This window comes from Lynx rufus, unplaced genomic scaffold, assembly GCF_022079265.1.
Source record: "Lynx rufus isolate CCGP_SWC_20201006 ecotype Redwood Valley unplaced genomic scaffold, mLynRuf1.p SCAF_11, whole genome shotgun sequence".
Lineage (NCBI taxonomy): Eukaryota > Metazoa > Chordata > Mammalia > Carnivora > Felidae > Lynx > Lynx rufus.
The window spans coordinates 36,876,079-36,893,729 of record NW_025814825.1 but is presented as its reverse complement, the minus strand read 5'-3'; the positions used below and the strand labels follow the sequence as shown (position 1 = coordinate 36,893,729).

General features: G+C 45.5%; 1 protein-coding gene across 1 annotated transcript; it reads left to right on the top strand.

Moving 5' to 3' along the window:
• Positions 1 to 268: 268 nt before the first annotated feature.
• On the top strand, positions 269 to 17,636 carry OPALIN (oligodendrocytic myelin paranodal and inner loop protein). The gene is made up of 8 exons (XM_047072255.1): positions 269 to 382; positions 4,913 to 5,052; positions 5,312 to 5,414; positions 8,082 to 8,117; positions 12,258 to 12,293; positions 13,299 to 13,418; positions 14,785 to 14,841; positions 17,460 to 17,636. Exons 1-8 carry the CDS (start codon positions 269 to 271, stop codon positions 17,634 to 17,636), a joined length of 783 nt encoding a protein of 260 aa, XP_046928211.1.
• The last annotated feature ends 15 nt before the right edge of the window (positions 17,637 to 17,651 follow it).

Here is a 17,651-nt window from a genome sequence, read left to right as displayed (position 1 = left end):
AAGAGGGAAGATGTTTTTTGATTCTGGCTACAACATTATCAGTCATGGGCTCTTAAGATTAAGGTTTTGAAGTTACTTACCATTCAAGCTACGCCTGGTCATACTCATTCCCTTTGTCCCATGCTCCTCTGGGGCAAGAGGCCGGCCTTTTGGTTGGTCATTCCTCTATTTCTGGGTGTGCTTCGGTAGGTGCCAGGCAGCGTGACTGTGTCCTGAAGACTCAGGCTGTTTTCCGTCTACACTGGGCAGTGAGGATAAGAGCTTGGCCATGGCTGAGTTGTTACTCACCGGCTTGGCTGGAGACTTTGGCTTTCTATCTGCCAGGGACTTGTCAACCAGGAAACCTGAGAATATGGATGTCAGGACTAAAAAAGGACTCACGGTAAGCAGTGCACAGAGAGAGCTTGAGTATGAGAATCGTTGTCACAAAACTAGTTGACATCAAGCCTTCGGTCTGTGTCATTGGCATTCCTTGCCACTTTGGGATTCCCTCATCCCTAACTGCACTAGGAGGCTGAGGCATCCACTATTAATTCCAGGAACATATTTGCCGGTGAGAGACCCCAGTTTGCCGAGAAGAAAACATCCTGGATCCTCCTGATACTCCTTTACTGGCTGACTTTGAGAAGATGCCACCCATGCTTGGGATTCCATGGGCCTAGAAGACCATTTCCTCCTCCAGCTTTAAAGGCACTTCCTGTGGTTGCCCTTGACTTCTTGACAACTGATTCAAACTGCATTTGCAAGATGTGCAAAGACAGCCTATGAAGGACCAGTTCAGGTCCCTCGTGGGGTGAACACTGTTGAAAACTGGTTAATTAAAAGTTGTGTAAGAATCATCATCTGTGGGACAAGTCAACTTTGTGACTAACTTCCTGTCAGCAGTCAGGTTAAAGAGTGCATTGGTAACTTTGCTCAGGCTAACTAGTATTCCATCACCAACTTGCAATCAGAATTCACCACATTGGCACATGTTCTAGAGAGGTGTAGAGAATGTTGTTTACATAATTTTAGAACCTCCAGGTGGACTTCAAACAGTGAGGTAGTTTTGAATGGCATTTCATTAAGGCATCTATGGGCATTATGAGCTAAAAGCTGTGGTATGTTAGCTTTAAAAGAGTATTATGTTGGAATCATTTTTAAATAATGTTTACATAACCGTAAGTCCTGTTTGGTTGGTATTGAACACAGGACAGCACAGAGAGTGTTTTCCGTGAGACCTGAGATAGCTCCCAAGCGCCAGAATTCCTTTGGGATGAGACAATGGCATTTTAAACAGAGTGTTCGTAAAATCTTAAAAGTTGTATTTTTTAAAGATCAGAATATGTCCCCAGAGGACTATGCCTAATTAAAATGATGGCTGGGAGTAAAACAAACAAAGGATAGTACAAAGAAAGGTAGAAGAAATGCATGGAAATATATTTTTTTCCTTAAAACAGAAAAAAATGCAAAGTATTATTATTAATAATAATATATGTCTGTATATATGTATGTATGTAAAGGATCAGCTGTCAGAGCCTTAATCAATGCAGTGTGACAAATGCCGATCGTAGCTTTACTGAGCGGGCCCTCCTGGACCAGCCCTGATTTTCTGTGTCTCCTTCGCCACACCCTCTCTTGGCCCTGATGGAGATTCGCCCGCATTCTCAAGTCCTGGTGCATCACAGACCCTGCTGGGGGGGTGGGGTGGAATTCGACTCAGCAACGGGAGCCCCTTGTTTCCTGGTTCAACCCACCCGCTAGGGTGGATCCCATCTCTCAGATTTTTGTATTTTCTGGGGGTTTACCTTGTCTCATCTTATCTGTCAACGCTGGGACTGAAATCAGGATATATAAGGTGGCTGTTAGAGGTCTCTTTCCTACGACATGAGCATTCTGTAGTGTCAACCTTTAGAAGCCTAAATAAGATCAACGAATTCCATGGAAGAGTGGGAGCAAATGAGAAACAGAGTTGGCCGTGCCTCAGCATTTGCCTCATGAAACAATGGTACTTATTTTTATCTCTTTAGTATGAATATTTTCAAAAACACACAACTTGGCCAACTTGAAACAATGGGACTCTCATGAAAACCTTTATTTAGGCCTTCTGTGAGTGACGTATTCCCAGACAAGACAAGCACTGATTCAGCTGGGGCCGGCCAGACCGCTCCCCTGGGAGCTCACAAGGGGATTGACGCACTGGCTTCAAGTGAGAAGGTCCACTGGGCAGGAAGACCCAGGCCCCCTGCTGAAGGGGGACATTGCTACAGCCTGCTTTGTCCTTTAGTCGGGGGCTTGGCCTTGGGGATGTCTGGAGCTCCGAGACCTGCTTCCTTCTGTTCACAGAATTCCCTTGATGACCTGATGAAATGTGTGGGGTCTGGGTCATCAGCCTGGTCCAATTCTGGTGTGATCTGCTCTGGCAGAAGCTAGAACCTGAATCCCAGGGCGGGGAAAAGGTCTGGAATTAACTTTAGCCTGTGGAGTTTCTCCAAACAGAGAAAATGAGGCTGTGCATTGATTCACCGTAAGACCGTTTTCCTCTAAAGCTAACTTTCGTATTACTCATGAAACACTCGGCTTGTTTAAATCATGTGCAAGAACCCTGTTAACTAGCAAATTCACACTGGGATTTGCTGTTGATCTGGTCCATTTGATGATAATTCGTGGTATTGTCGTTCAGTTTGCGAACAAATGTTCCCTTGACTTCCACTCCCTTGTTTTCCAAGTTCCCTTGATAGACAGAACCTCTGAAAAATAATCCCAAATGCCTAAAAGGTTTCTTTTTAAAAAAGAAAAACTGTGTAGAGTGCACTCTATAAATATATTGTATTTTTTATTTTGTGTAATTTTACATTTCGTGAAATGTTAGTTTCAAAGAGAAAAGCAGAGAGGAGCTAACATGTCTGTCTAGGAAGAATTGTCTCATTAAAGAATGTGGCTTCATTGATGTGTCCTGGGTTTGTATTACTAGTTCAGACAAGCTTGGTCCTCTTGATGATATTTTCTCCAATGTCCCAGGACTTGAACATATGAAAAGGGGGAGCATCTCAGTGGCTTTCTATTCTCAGGTGAATACCCAGTGCCTGGTCAAGAGCAGAGCTCCCTATTGGACCCAGAAAGTCAGGAGCGAAGCTCAAGATGGCTTCAAAGTTGCCGCCTTTCTTGAACCCAAACAGGCTTGAAATCTGACACCAGACTTGTTGCAGAGCCGGGTGCTGTGATGACCGAGCTAGATGTGGTAGACAGACACCATTTGTCCCTCAGCACCTGTCTCTACTTTGCTTGTGTGCCTGAGGACCACGTCTGGCATCTAGAACTGAAGGGCACAGCTCCTATGAAGTGGCCCTGTCTCTCTGGGCGCTGGTAGCTCTCTTCCCCTCTTCAGGCCCAGGGGTGGTGATGACACTCTGCAGGTGTAATCCTGGGGCACTGCATTATCCCCCAAGGGGGAATCTTTACAAATGGTCCTTTGAATAAGCCCTCTTCAAACAGAGCAAATTGAGTGTCTCATTTCCTGTGATGCAGGGTCATTTTTAGCCCAAAGACAGAGGTTCCATCTAATCGAGGACAGTCTTCTCGGGATGACCAGATGAGGAGACTTTGGGGTATTTTTGGAATTTTGTGGGTCCTATCAGGGAAGGGTCATAAGGAACCATGTTTTTTAAAGCACTCAGATTGGTCTTAATGCAAAATGACTTAAATGCCAAACCGCTCATGCGACTGTCTTGTGCTGCACGTGGAGTGTCAGGGTTTTAGGACCCTTCTGTCTTTTGCAGTCACCAGCACTGAAAGGTGCTCATTGCTCTTTGCACTCTGCCAGCCAGTCTCCGGGAAAATACTCTTCTGCTGTAATCCAGACCTCCCGGAGAAGACGATCTTTGTCAACATCGCTTAGCTAGTGCTCCTCTCCCCCTTAAACTCTTGAAAGACTTCCACTGCTCTACGACGGAAATCTCACCGAGCCCTGCCATGCTCACCCAATCCGTCCCCTTACTCTTTCTGTCTTTTGTCGTTGTTTCTGTTGTTGTTGTTAAGACATTTTATTCATTCATTCATTCATTCATTCATTCCCAGTATGGTTAACACACAGTGTTATATTAGTTTGAGGAGTACACAATAGTGGTTCTACACATTACTCGATGCTCATCGTGATAAATGTACTCTTAATGCCCCTCACCTATATTACCCACCCCCAGTTTGTTCTCTATATTTAAGATTCTGGGGTTTTTTTTTGTTTGTCTCTTTTTTTCTTTATTTCTTTTGTTTCTGAAACTCCACCTGTGTAACTCACTGTGTCTTCCTCCTTCTGAGGTCACTCCCCTGGTTTATGTTGCTTTAGGCACACAGACCTCCTTCCAGGCTGTGCCTGCTTCAGCCCCGGGGCTTTGCATATGCTGTTCCCGCTCCCTGGGACCATCTTCTCTTTCACGTGCACCTCTTTCTCAGGGCCGTCTAGAACAACTGTTTACTAGTCACTCCGATCACTTCGTCTGCTCCTCTCCTAGGGGGTCTCCCTTGTTCCGATTGGGGTCTGTCTGCCCTTGCTGGAACATACATTCCTCAAGAGTTGGGGCCTCATTTGTCTTTATCACCAAGGCCCAGAACCATACCCAGAAAACCCCTCGACATACAGGAGCTGTCAAAAAGATTTGTTGAATCATGATGAATGCATTCATTTAAGTGACCAAATGTCTTGGTCATAATTGTGCTGTTTCGTTGGCTTGGGACTCCAGCTCTCTCAGTGTTTTAAAGAAGCAAACTCTTAACAAAGAACTCATACAAGATATAAAGCAGTCCATGTCAGCGGCTTCCTCCAGCTCTAGGAAGGTCCCCACTCAACACGCGAGAGCAGAAGGGGGGGCAAGGTCAAACTCCCCACCAGGCAGCTCATTGACCAGGGAGTGTCTTCACTGCGGTCCCTCGAACACAGAGCAGGCTCCAACACCATCACACGGGCATCCTCGGCGTTGATGCTGGTGGGGTGCTGACCCCATCGTTGCCGGAACAGCGGTCAACACCGAAGCCTGCAGCAGGGGAGGGTGCGGCCAGCCTCGGCCTGTGTAACCCATTGTTTGTAAAGAGCCACTGGCCGCAGAAGCCACCAAGCTCTCAAGCCAGCTGTGGGTTCTTTGCTGAGGAACGAGCCTGGAAAGTAAGAGAGAAAATGAAAACAAGGAGGGAGGCTGACCCGGGCCATACACGGTGACCATGAAGCAGGACGCCATCTCCCCGACGGGTGGGCGGAGGACTCGGCTACTCCCCTGGCCATACAAGGCTTGGCCAGAGCTCTCACGGGGCCACACCCCTTGTGTCACCCTTGCCCTCCCAGCTGGGTGCTCTACAGATGTGAGACACAAGCCAGTAACACCAGCAAGAAAGGAGCTTGCCGAGGGCGGCGTCTGGAGAAGGTTCTCGGGAGGCTGTCAGAAATGGTGAGTAAGGCTAGCATCTTTTCTCACCCTGCCTTCCTTCCTCACTATAAAAAACAACTCCCAGGCATTTAAAGCTCACATCTCGTACTGCAAACGTGACTCTACTCTGGGTGCTGTGACTTCAAGGGACTTGGTGTTTTATTATTTTCCTATAAGCAAAATACTAATCATTAAATCAATTCTCCTCTAATATTTGCTGATCTCATCTTTCATTTTAATATTAACATTTTGTCTTTAAACCGCCCCCCCAAACACACACACACACACAACAAGGGTGCAAAGCACATGTTTCAGCCAAATTCATTTCCCAGTTGAAGCAGGGGGTGTGATCCCCACCCTTCTCACTTGCTCAGTCCGCCTTCCGTTATGTGATCTGCAACATAGGTACTGGCGAGTTGCATTGGAAGTGTTCTGACTTTCTTACTGACTTGTGACACATATTTGGGCATGACTCAATCAAAAGAAGTTTGCTAAGCTAGAAGAGGCTTTTGTGGCTCCTTTATTAAAGAGGTTATTAGAAGGAGATGAATTCTGGCTTTGGAGTTAGGAAGATCTGTGATCTAACCAGACCCAGACCACTTGCCAGCAATCTATCTTGGTCTCGGTCCCCACACTCACCATGTAGGGACAATGGCCTTCCCCTTATGGGGCGCTTATGCATGCGGTGTCTGACACACAGTGTCCCCTCAATAACAGTGAGTAATTATCCTGTCTCTCCCTCTTTCCCCTCACAAATGGCAAACTCATAATGAGTGACACTTGACAGGTGAGCTCCTAATGTGCCTTCATCTGAAAATATTGTATGGTGCTTAGACCAGCAATAAGTGTATTGTGGCAAATCCCTGTACTTGGAATGTTGCTGATCTATGCATGCAATTCCATCCAATAGGAACTTCCCAAGTGGCTTCCCTGTGCCCTGCTCCATGCTGCCCAGGCCTTAAAGAACGTGACACCGCGTGACTCCCCCCCACCCCTACACACCTGGAGTATTTTACAGTTTGGAAGGAGCAGTTACAGATGTTGTTTCCTTTGGGCTTATCCTGCGGGATGGGCAGGGCGAGTTAACATTATCCCTCTTTTAAGGATGCAAAAAATGAGCCTGGGAGAATAGAGTTGCTGGGAGGAAGTGGAGACCAGAGAGTCTGAGTCACTTTTCCAAGGTCACACAGTTACTAAGTGGCTGCGTCTGGACTGGAATCCAGATCAGGAGACTCCAAGCCTCAGCCCACCCAGCTGCCTCTCTGAAGGGTACTGTGTCAGATCCCCCCCCCCACCCCAAATGTATGTGATGTTTTTCTTTCCACGAGGGCACTGTACTGTGTCTCTACAAAATATGAATGTCTTTCTGGAATTGGCCAAAATCTTCGTCATCCAGATATTGATAAACAGCACATGCAATGGCCCGCTTGCTGCCCCCCCTTTGGTTCCCCCCAAAGGAAGCTTTGTCTTGGGCCTGCTGACATCAGTACCCAGTATTCACTGATGAGATAAGGCTCTGGGCAGCTGTGTTCAATACCGTGACCACCGAGAGTCCTTGCAGCATCTCTGGGCTTGGTTGGTATTGGCCTGAAGGGCAGTGGTTAGGAGCCTTGAGCAAGAAGACCCCGACCCAAGGTGGCCCAGATATTCCTCTTGCTCTAACATTGTCCCAGCAGAGTGTCTATCTTGGTCTCGGTAAAGAGCAGCCTGAAAGAGTGGCATTGGCTAGCCCAAACTGCGGTGACAGAGCATGGGGAGAGGGAGGAGGAAGCAGCCACTGGAGGCTCTGGGCAGGCTCACGACTTGGCGCCTCAGTGAGCTCACAGTCTTTCAATATGGCTCCACATTTGGGGGAGAGGTGAGGCTGGGTGCTGAGTGAGGGGGCGTGCAGAGGGTTTACCCTCTCCTCTGTTGTCCTGAGTAGCTGCACTTCAGCCCGGAACCTGTGCCTGAGACTCAGCACAAACTAAAGTCTTGTCTTTCTCAGGTTCTGCCTCCTGGGAACGGGGTTAAGGAGCAGGTGTTCTTGTTGGAGCATGACCCTTGTGGGTCTTACTTCCTACCCCCAACAGAAAGTACCAAATGCTTCTAAACTCACACAATTCCCTTGGGGCGCTTGGGTGGCTCAGTCAGTTGAGCATCTGACTCTTGATTTCAGCTCAGGTCATGATCCCAGGGTCTTGGGATCAAGCCCCACCTTGGGCTTTGGGCTGGGCATGGAGCCTACTTGAGATTCTCTCTCTCTCCCTCTGCCCCTTTCCCCTGCTCTCTCTCTCTCTCTCTCAAGTAAAAAAATAAAAACGCACACAATTCCCTCCCTAAAAGGAGTTCTGGGGAAAAACAACTTTCAGCACTTTGCTGAATTTTTAGTACTGTCTTTGCTGCCCTCTGGGTTGGGACCCCTCAGCCAATCACTGGCTGGCCCCTTAATCTGACCTCGGCTGGGGATCTGAGGAGGGGAGAGGGGGTCGAGGTTGACTTGCTATTGAGGGAGGAACTCCTGATCCCAGCCTCCTCTGCTCCCTTTCTGTCTTTGGAGACCGAGATTGGGAGCAGAAATTGGGAGGTGACTGAGCCTGTGGAATTAGTAAGTTTTCTTGTGACCCACCAGGGTGAGTGACAGTTGGTAGGGGGTCTGGAGCCTGACTGACCATTCCTGGAGCCTTAATATTTCCTTCTCTCCTCCAGAGTTTCTCACTGAACTTCACACTGCCGACCAACACGGTAAGTGCAGTGGGCCCCGGGCACCAGGCAAGTCAGCACATCTGACTGGGGGTGGGGAGGGGGGCAGAGCACATCACACAGAGCTCACACCAGGGGATAAGTGGCCGGTTGTCAAAGGACTTATGAATAGTTGGGGGGGGGGATGCCACTGAGACAAATGTTTTCAATTATAAAAATTATAAATACTTTTTTTTTTTTTAGAAAGAGAGAGTGTGAGCAGGGGAGAGGGGCAGAGGAAGACAGAGAGAGAGAGAGAGAGAAACAGAGAGAGAGAGACAGAGACAGAGAGAGACAGAGAATCTTAAGCAGGCTCCACACTCAGCACAGAGCCTGATGCAGGGCTCGATCCCACGACTCTGGGATCATGGCTTGAGCTCAAATCAGGAATTGGAAGCTCAACCGACTGAACCACCCAGGCACCCCTAAATAAACATTTTAAAAGGAAAATAGAAAAAAATCAAAACACCTAAATTCCCATCAGCGGAAAACCTTGGTGCTTCTCCTTCTAGTCCTGTTTGACTTTACATATATTTTGACTTTTGTTGTCTCTGTACCACGCATGATTTTATACAGATTCTGTGATAAAAATTTTCCATCAGCCTTTATAACTGTAACTGAGGATAGTCACATGGTATTCCTTCAAGTGAATTATCTCTTTTAATCGGTTAACCACAATTAGGAATAATTTTGTCATAAAAATCGTTATAGCTAAATCCTTGTCTGCATTTCCTTAGTGTATGTTCTAGAAGGGGCATTGTTGGGGCGACAAGAATGAACAGTTTATGGCTCTCGAGTCTGGCCTGTAGTTGCAAGTCACACGGAGATTGTTGGTTGATGATGGCGTATAGTCTCAGCCCATAGCCCCTCTTCTGTCTTCTGTCCTCCTGTTGTGTGGAGATAACGCAGCCAGGGTTGTTTTCTGACCAGCGGTGCTGCTATGATGGAGCTGGGCACTTTCCCGGCCCAGATTTTTAGTGGGTTTAGCTGTGCCAAACTTTTCTGATAAGTTACATGGTGACTCAAAGAGAATAAACTGCATTTACCTGATTGGAGGATGCCTAAGCCAGGGTTCATTTTTAAAAAAAAAATTTTTTGGGGCGCCTGGGTGGCGCAGTCGGTTAAGCGTCCGACTTCAGCCAGGTCACGATCTCGCGGTCCGAGAGTTCAAGCCCCGCGTCAGACTCTGGGCTGATGGCTCAGAGCCTGGAGCCTGTTTCCGATTCTGTGTCTCCCTCTCTCTCTGCCCCTCCCCCGTTCATGCTCTGTCTCTCTCTGTCCCCCCAAAAAATAAACATTGAAAAAAAAATTAAAAAAATAAAAATAAATAAAATAAAAAATTTTTTAATGTTTATTTATTTTTGAGAGAGAGAGACAGAGCACGAGCGAGGGAGGGGCAGAGAGAGGGGTAGACAGTTCTTTTTTTTTTTTTTTAATGTTTATTTATTTTTGAGACAGAGAGAGAGCATGAACGGGGGAGGGTCAGAGAGAGAGAGGGAGACACAGAATCTGAAACAGGCCCCAGGCTCCGAGCTGTCAGCACAGAGCCCAACCTGGGGCTTGAACTCATGAACTGTGAGACCGTGACCTGAGCTGAAGTTGGTCGCGTAACCTACTGAGCCATCCAGGTGCCCTGGCCAGTGTTCGTTTTTACTGTAACTTGGGGGCACAGCCCAGAAAGCAGTGGAAAGGTGCCACCTTGTGACTCACGGCCTGCCTTCTGGTGCCTGCTCTCGGCCGCCCTGGATCTCTGTACCTCACCTCCCGGGGCACCCACCCTGCCCTCCTGGCAGAGGCCTGACTTGCTCTGCTCCCTGCTTCAGCCTCTGCCTGTTGTCCTCACACAAACGTCCCTATTCCTTCTTCACCTGTCAAAACCCTGTAATGTGGTCACCCCTGGAACATTCCCCCAGCTGCTTTTTCCCCCAGAGAAATCAGCAGGTGTATAGAGACCCCAGGTTCTGTCTAATCCTGGCTTGGCTTAGCCTATGAAGGTAACTCAGAGAAGCAAGAGGCCATTGCTCGGGGCAGCGGTGGTGAGTGGGGGGTAGGGCGGATGCCCTTATGATGCTAGTCGTCACCTTTTGTAGTACTTTCTTTGTTAGTAGCCCATTTCTCTGAGGACTGTCCCCTCCTCCTATGTAGGGCAAACGACCATCCCGGTTAGTCTGGGGCTGTCTGGTTTCAGCACGGATGTCCTACATCCTGGGCAAGTTCTCCAGGTGGTTGGTCATCCTACCCAGCAGTTATATTCTCCTGCATGACCTCCCCTTGTGATGTGAATGACCCAGAGTGCCGGTGCCCCGGGAAGTAGGGGAGAGGTACACCTGGCTCATCAGAGCCTGTCTGCAGGGGGTTTGGAACAGGGCACACACGCAAGTCGTTCTCTGCTGAACAGTACTGGAAGGTCAAGTACAAACACTGGGTTGGGGTGCTGCATTTGGTCATGGAAGGCAGTGTAGCACCACGGTTAAGGGCATGGACCCTGGAGCCAGAGCACCTGGCACCCACCACTTAGGGCTGTGTGACCTCACACAAGTGGCTTCACTTCTCTGTGCGTCACTCCTCTCATCTGTAAACCGGGAGTCATTATTGTCCTTCTTCACAAGCTGTTGTGAAGAATAAATGAGCCAATACAGGAGAAGTACTTGAACAGGCACTTAGTAAGTTCTCCCTAATTGTGAGCGGGCACAATTAGCAGAGCAGAAAAACCCATCTGGAGACAGAAAGAAGGAAGCAAACAGGCAGAGAGGAGTGCATGTGAAAGGTTAGGATGCCCAGGAGAGATGGAGAGATGGAGAGATCCCACAAGGGATGGCTCCAGTCCCCGGAGAAGCCAGATGCCCGCTGGCCTTTGGCTCCACGCGGCATCCCGGCATCTTTAGAGGTAACTCTTTTTTTTTCTTTTTGCCAAAGCCAGCCCAAGTGAATTTCTAAAATCTAAAGACAGAACATCTTACCTGAAACAATATTGGACTCTCCCACCACTCTGAGAAACAGAACACTTTTGGCAGATAGCAGCATTAAAGTGGTACTGAGGGGCTGGGGTGGGGGAGAGTCTGTGTTTAGGTAAAAGTGTAACCATTTAAGTATAAATCCCCCCTCTGATGGGAGCTCTTTGAGAAAGAGACCTGGGCTTGGAATTCAAACACCCAAGTGAGATTCGATTTATGGTTACCCCTGGAACCTTGGGAAAGACCCATCACTTCTCTAAGATCTATTTCATTTTCTGCAAGATAGAGACAGTAAGTAAAAGCCCAGGCCCCAGGGACTCCAGCGTGCTCACTGAGGTTGATGATGAAGTAAATGACAGGTCTGACCAGAACTTTGCCAAGTTCAAGGGAAAGACAAAAGCATACACTTCTGGTGCTCACTGGACCCTCATAACAGCCCTAGAGGTAGGTACTAACATCCTTATTTTGTAGATGAAGGAATGAGGCCCCTTTGCCTGAGTTGAGAAATCACCATTTAACTCTGGACACGTGTGAGCCAGGGACGTATGCTTTTAACCTCACAGGGCACAACTTAGTGTAGTTTACGCCGGTTAGTGGCTAACGTGGAACTCTGTCCCTTGAGATTTATTGATCTGGGCAAGACTCTCACCTGAAATATCTCATAAATGGATGAAATCTGGTTCCCCCACTTGAGTGGAGGAGCTATGAACTGGTCACATGTATTCACAGAGATTCACAACTTCAGCTATCCCCCAAAGCTATTTGCTTTGTTGCATATTTGAAAACAGGTAAGGCTTCCTTAAAGAAACTTGCGTCCACCAGTATCAATATTTGTTTCCTTTGTAGCAATGGGCACAAGTGGTCCAAAGCCTGATGGAAAGGCTGTGGGGGCTAGGGACAGAAGAAAGCTTTTTTGAGTTGTAAAATGCTTTATTGCACATCCACAGGGTGAATAAGAAAGACACCACCAGAATTTCTGAATTCTCTCTCCTTATAGCCAAATTTCATTCCTTCTTACCTAGAAAGCAACCAAGAAAGGTTCTATTTGGCAGTTATTGCCATATGTTATTTTCAATAGAAAGTTTAGCAAAGGGGTAAACTTTAGGCATGATCGCTTAACCTTTGATGGACTGTCTTGTATGATGTGCAGATTTTGTTTCTTTAAGATGTGTGTTCTTTTTTCACACAGACTTCCTCCCCAGTTGTTACAGGTGCGAAAGAAGCAGTAAGTATATCCCTAAATTATGGAGCCTTGGTTTGGTCACTTATAAGAAGGAAATAATAATGTTCCAGCCATTTCCTACCTTTGTTTTAAAGATGAAAGTTTGATACGTCACCAAGCACAGAAGGCGGCTCAACAATTATCCTTATGACCAACTCAGCTTAAAAATGAAGGAGAGCATGCAAAAGTCACAGACTTTGTTAAGCGGGAAAAAGCTGGACACGAAAGAGTACATACGTTTCGTGTGCATCTAGATGATGTGGGCAAACAGAAGCAAAACTAACGTATGGTGATGGATTTCAGGATAGTGGTTACACATGCTGGGAGTATGGGGCGGCTTCAGGGCTTCCGGCAATGTTTTGTGTTTTCATCTGGGTGCTGGTTACCTGTGTGAGATCATCATGCGAAAAGTCATCCAGCTATATATTTATGATTTATATAGTTTCCTGTATGTATGTTATATATGAGAGCTGAGCGTTTACAGGGATTCTGCAGATCATCTTTGATATTTCCAGATAATCTATAAATCTGAAAACTTATGTGGATACAAGGATGGCTGTTTCCACTCAGATTGAAGCAAAATGGACATTTGAAAATTAATTGCTTAATGCATATACTGTAAATGAATTTAAAAATTCACGTCCGAAAGATGTGGAATATAACTTTTCACTTTTTGCCACATTGATAGGTTAAACTAGTATCTAATAGCTGTTTTGAATTGTTTCTCAGCTTTTGCTATGTTGATGAGACAGAATGGCCTGTTCATATCCTTTGCCCATTTTCCTACCTGATTTTCACCCCTTTTCAATTGGTTTAAACTGTGTAAATTAAGTCCACGAGTCATTTGTCATGGATGTTGCAAACATTTTTTCACGGTATTTTATTACCCATTGATTTAGTATATGACACTGAGAGGCCATGTGGGGGGTTGCTTTGTTTTATTTTTAATCAATGGAACTTTCCCTTTATTCTTGGAGGAACTGACTCAGCCCTTCTCTCTTTTGCCAGGACTGTGGGCCTTCTCTTGGGTTAGCAGCCGGCATCCCGTCCCTGGTGGCCGCAGCCCTGCTGGTGGCTTTACTGTTTATACTGATTCGCCGAAGAAGCAGCAGCAAGGAGTCCGCCGAGGTGATCAGCAGCTTCTTTGGTTCTAGATGTAGGAGCAGGAATCAGTATTTCAGTGAACTGGCTTTGGGCTGAGGGTGTCAGAATCCAAATCTGTTTTCTGGGGACACGATGGTGAACGTTCCTGTCCCTCCATTTCTATCGCAGCCTGAAGATAGTACACTCCAGGCAGAGCTGATGTGTCACACAACCTTCGCTTCAGGAAATCTGTGGCAACAAGGATGGTGTCTGGGGTGGCAAAAAGTGGCAGTGGAGGGGGACGTGTGTTGCCATGGCAAACGCACGTCTGTACCGTGGGTGTGTTCTCTAAAGTCGAGAACCAAAAGGGTGCGGGCTTCATAAAGACAGTGGAAATAATCTCAGGAAAGATAGGAGGTGAACAGGTGCCGACACGTCTATGGTGAGGACATGTCCACAGGCATGCGGCTCTGTTGCCCTTTGCCCTTTTTCTACATCTGAGCACACATCAGTCACAAGGGAATCTACCAACTCCACCCCTCCAAATGCCGGATTGCTCTGGAGACCGTGCTCAGAAGTCAAAGGCCCCCCCAGACCACTATCCAAGAAGCTTCCGTGGTTATAATACAACGGTGTCGTGTGGACTCTGGGTTCTAATTCCGTCCTCTATTTATGAACAGTCCTGGTTGTTCTCATATTAATAAACGTTAACGTGAGATAGACAATCGAGGCTCTACCCCGGGCTCTGCCACTTTATGAGTTATATGATCCTGAACAAGAGCCTCCACATTTTCTGTGCCTTGGTTCGCTCTACTCCAAAATAGGGGTCAGAAAAACTGCCCTTCCTATTTTAAGAGGTAGGCAAAGTTGTCAAGATGGACTAGGATTATGGTTGTAAAGATGTGTTGACAAGCTGTAAACTTTAAACATATTAAGACATATTATGGTTGTTGGTGGTGTTGTTAATATTTAAATCATAGCTTCTTCAATGCACTTTAAAATCATCTAGGAGGCTACAAAAATACCAATCACCAAAACCAATTAAATTAGCACCTCTGGACAATAGAGCTACGGCATGGAGAATTTTAAATATATACTAAGGTAAAGAGAATGGTATAATGAACTCAATTATCAAAACGTGGCCAATCTTGTTTGACCTCTGCTCCCACCCACTTCTCCCCACTGTCAACCTGGGATTCTTTTCAAAGTAACTTACAATGATATTTCTCATTTATGGAATTTTTGAGGGGGTGGTTATTATCTGTTTGCTTACTTTGTTTTGTTTTTAAAGCTTTCTGATGATTCTTATGTGCATGCAGGTTTAAGAACCATTGGTTTTAATCATGGTCATGGGCGAATGCTGGGATCCTTCATTTATTCTTTCCTTTTAAATGTATTTTTACCAACTTAGGAAAGTGAGAGGCCATGTGAAATTTCAGAAATCTATGACAATCCCAAGATTGCTGAGGTAAGAACTCTTGTTTAAAATCACTGTAGATCATTGATACAGTAAGCAAGCTAAGGGTTTTTAAGCCATCCACCTACAGGAGAAATACCGTGTGAGCACGTGTGGAAAAGAGGTGGCCCAGGGAAGCTCAGGCACAAAGGAGGTTCTCACTGTGTGTTTATTGGCTGGACAGGAATTCAGGGTTGATTTAATATTAGAAAGCCAATTTAGGGACACCTGGGTGGCTCAGTTAGGCGTCTGACTCTTGATCTCAGCTCAGGTCATGATCTCACAGTTTGTGACATTGAGCCCTGCGTCGGGCACTGTGCTGACAGCAAGGAGCTTGCGTGGGATTCTCTCTCTCTCTTTCTCTCTCTCTCTCTTTCTCGCTCTCTTAGCCCCTCCCCCACTCGTGCTCACACACTCTCTCAAAACAAATAAACTTTAAAAAAAGAAAATGAGTATTATTTATTTCACTGACAAATTAAAAGAGAAAAATTGTGTGACCATCTCAACAGAAGACAGTCCAAATAAATTAAACAGCCATTTGTGATGTGAACTCTTAGCCAACTGAAACTAGAATAGGAACTTCCTTAACCTGAAAGAAGACATCTTTTTACAAATTTACAGCAAACATCATATCTAAAGGTAAAATATTAATGAATTCTCTTTAAGATTGGAAACAAAACAAGGATGATCTATTCAATACTGAATTCTATTCAGTACTATATTTTAGGTCCTAGCCAATGCAGTAGGATAAGAAAAAGAAGTAGAGGGGCGCCTGAGTGGCTCAGTCGGTTCAGCGTCCGACTTCGGCTCAGGTCGTGATCTCGTGGTTCATGAGTTCGAGCCCACGTCGGGCTCTGGTGCTGACAGCTTGGAGCCTGGAGCCTGCTTCAGATTCTGTGTCCCCCTTTCTCTTGCCCCACCCCGGCCTGTGCTCTCTCTCTGTCTTTCAAAAATGAATAAACATTAAAAATAAAAGAAGCAGAAATTAACTTGAGAGGGGGAGATTCTTTCACAATGTGTACATATATCGAATAATTACATCATACTCCTTAAACATCTTACAATTTTGTTTGTCAATTATATCTCAATAAATACTAAAAAAGAAATAGAATAAGGAAGAAAAAGAAGTAGAAATTGTAAGACTGGAAAAGAAGAAACAGAATGTCATTATTTCCAGATGATATGATTATCTACATAAAAAGCCAAAGTATCTACAGATAAATTATTAGAATTAAGGAAAGACTTTAACAAGTTGCCTGGATATGAGATCAATATACAAAAGCAAATTTGCATTTCTAAAAATCATTAACAACCAATGGAAAAAGTAATTTTTAAAAATGCCATTTTGTAGAGGTATTAAAAATATGTAGACTGTAGGGGCGCCTGGGTGGCGCAGTCGGTTAAGCGTCCGACTTCAGCCAGGTCACGATCTCGCGGTCCGTGAGTTCGAGCCCCGCGTCGGGCTCTGGGCTGATGGCTCAGAGCCTGGAGCCTGTTTCCGATTCTGTGTCTCCCTCTCTCTCTGCCCCTCTCCCGTTCATGCTCTTCTCTCTCTGTCCCAAAAACAAATAAACATTGAAAAAAAAAATTAAAAAAAAATATGTAGACTGCTAAGGAATAAATCTAACAAAAACCGGAACCCCTTTATGGGGAACAATAAAACTTCAGTAAAAGGTATTAAATAGGACCTAAATAACGGGAGTTACATACCACGCTTCTGGATAGAAAGACTCAAGAGGTAAAGATGTCAAACAACCTCAAATCAATCTATACGATAAATATGGATTCCAATATAAATCCCAACAGATTTTTTTTACAGGAACTCAATAAAAGGCTACTAAAATCTGTATGGAAGAAGGCAGGGAAAAAATTTTAAATAGCAATGAATGGACAGAATGAAGAGAAAACAAATAGGAAGATGGTACATTTAAACTCAACCACATCAGTGAGTTCATTAAATGTAAATGGTATAGGGACACCTGGGTGGCTCAGTTGGTTGACTCTTGATTTTGTCCCGGGTCATGATCCCAGGGTCTTGAGATCAAGCCCTTCATTGGGCTCTACACTGAGCATGGAGCCTGCTTGAGATTCTCTGCCGCCCCCCTCTCTCCCTCCCTCCCTCTACCCCTCTCCCCTGCTTACACTCTCTTCCTCTCTCTCTCTCTCTAAAAAAAAGATCTGTAAAATATTTTTAAATGTAAATAGTCTAAATATCCCAATTAAAAGGCAGAGATATAAAAATCAAAATTTACATCAGATTGAATATAAAAACAAGATCCAACCAAATACTGCCTGCAAAAACTCAATTTAAATATAAAGACACAAATAAATTAAAGGTGAAAGGAATGAAAAAGAAATACCATGCTAACATGAAACAAAAGAGAGTGGAGTGGCCAGAAAAAAACCTGCCAAGGCACTAAGCTTGGCAATTATAGGCCTCTCCTCATTTGTTTTCTGTCTCTCAAGGATCACATCCTTTCTTGCCTGATGTCCAGCGTCTTGAAAACTTGTTTTAAATGTTTTTTTGGACTTCTGGTTGTTCAGGCGGGAGGGTAAATCTTGTTGCTGTTTGGCCAGAAGCAGAGGTCTTTCTTTGCTCTATTTTTGAAAATGCTGTTTGTTTTCTCAAGAATCCTAGGAGGTCACCCACACATGAGAAGAATATTACGGGAGCAGAAGAAGCCCACATATATGTGAGGACTGTAGCAGGAAGTGAGGAACCCATGCATGACACTTACCGTCCTACTGTTGAAACGGAGAGAAGAAGGGGATTGTGGTGGCTTATGCCCAGACTGAGTCTGGAATGATGCATTTCAGTCAAG

Bases quoted from the DNA above. Each gene is read 5' to 3' on its own strand.
- OPALIN (XM_047072255.1), top strand. From the start codon at position 269: ATGGCTGAGTTGTTACTCACCGGCTTGGCTGGAGACTTTGGCTTTCTA. The intron at 12,294-13,298 runs GTAAGTATATCC...CTCTTTTGCCAG, and splicing joins TTACAGGTGCGAAAGAAGCA to GACTGTGGGCCTTCTCTTGG. The intron at 14,842-17,459 runs GTAAGAACTCTT...TGTTTTCTCAAG, and splicing joins ACAATCCCAAGATTGCTGAG to AATCCTAGGAGGTCACCCAC.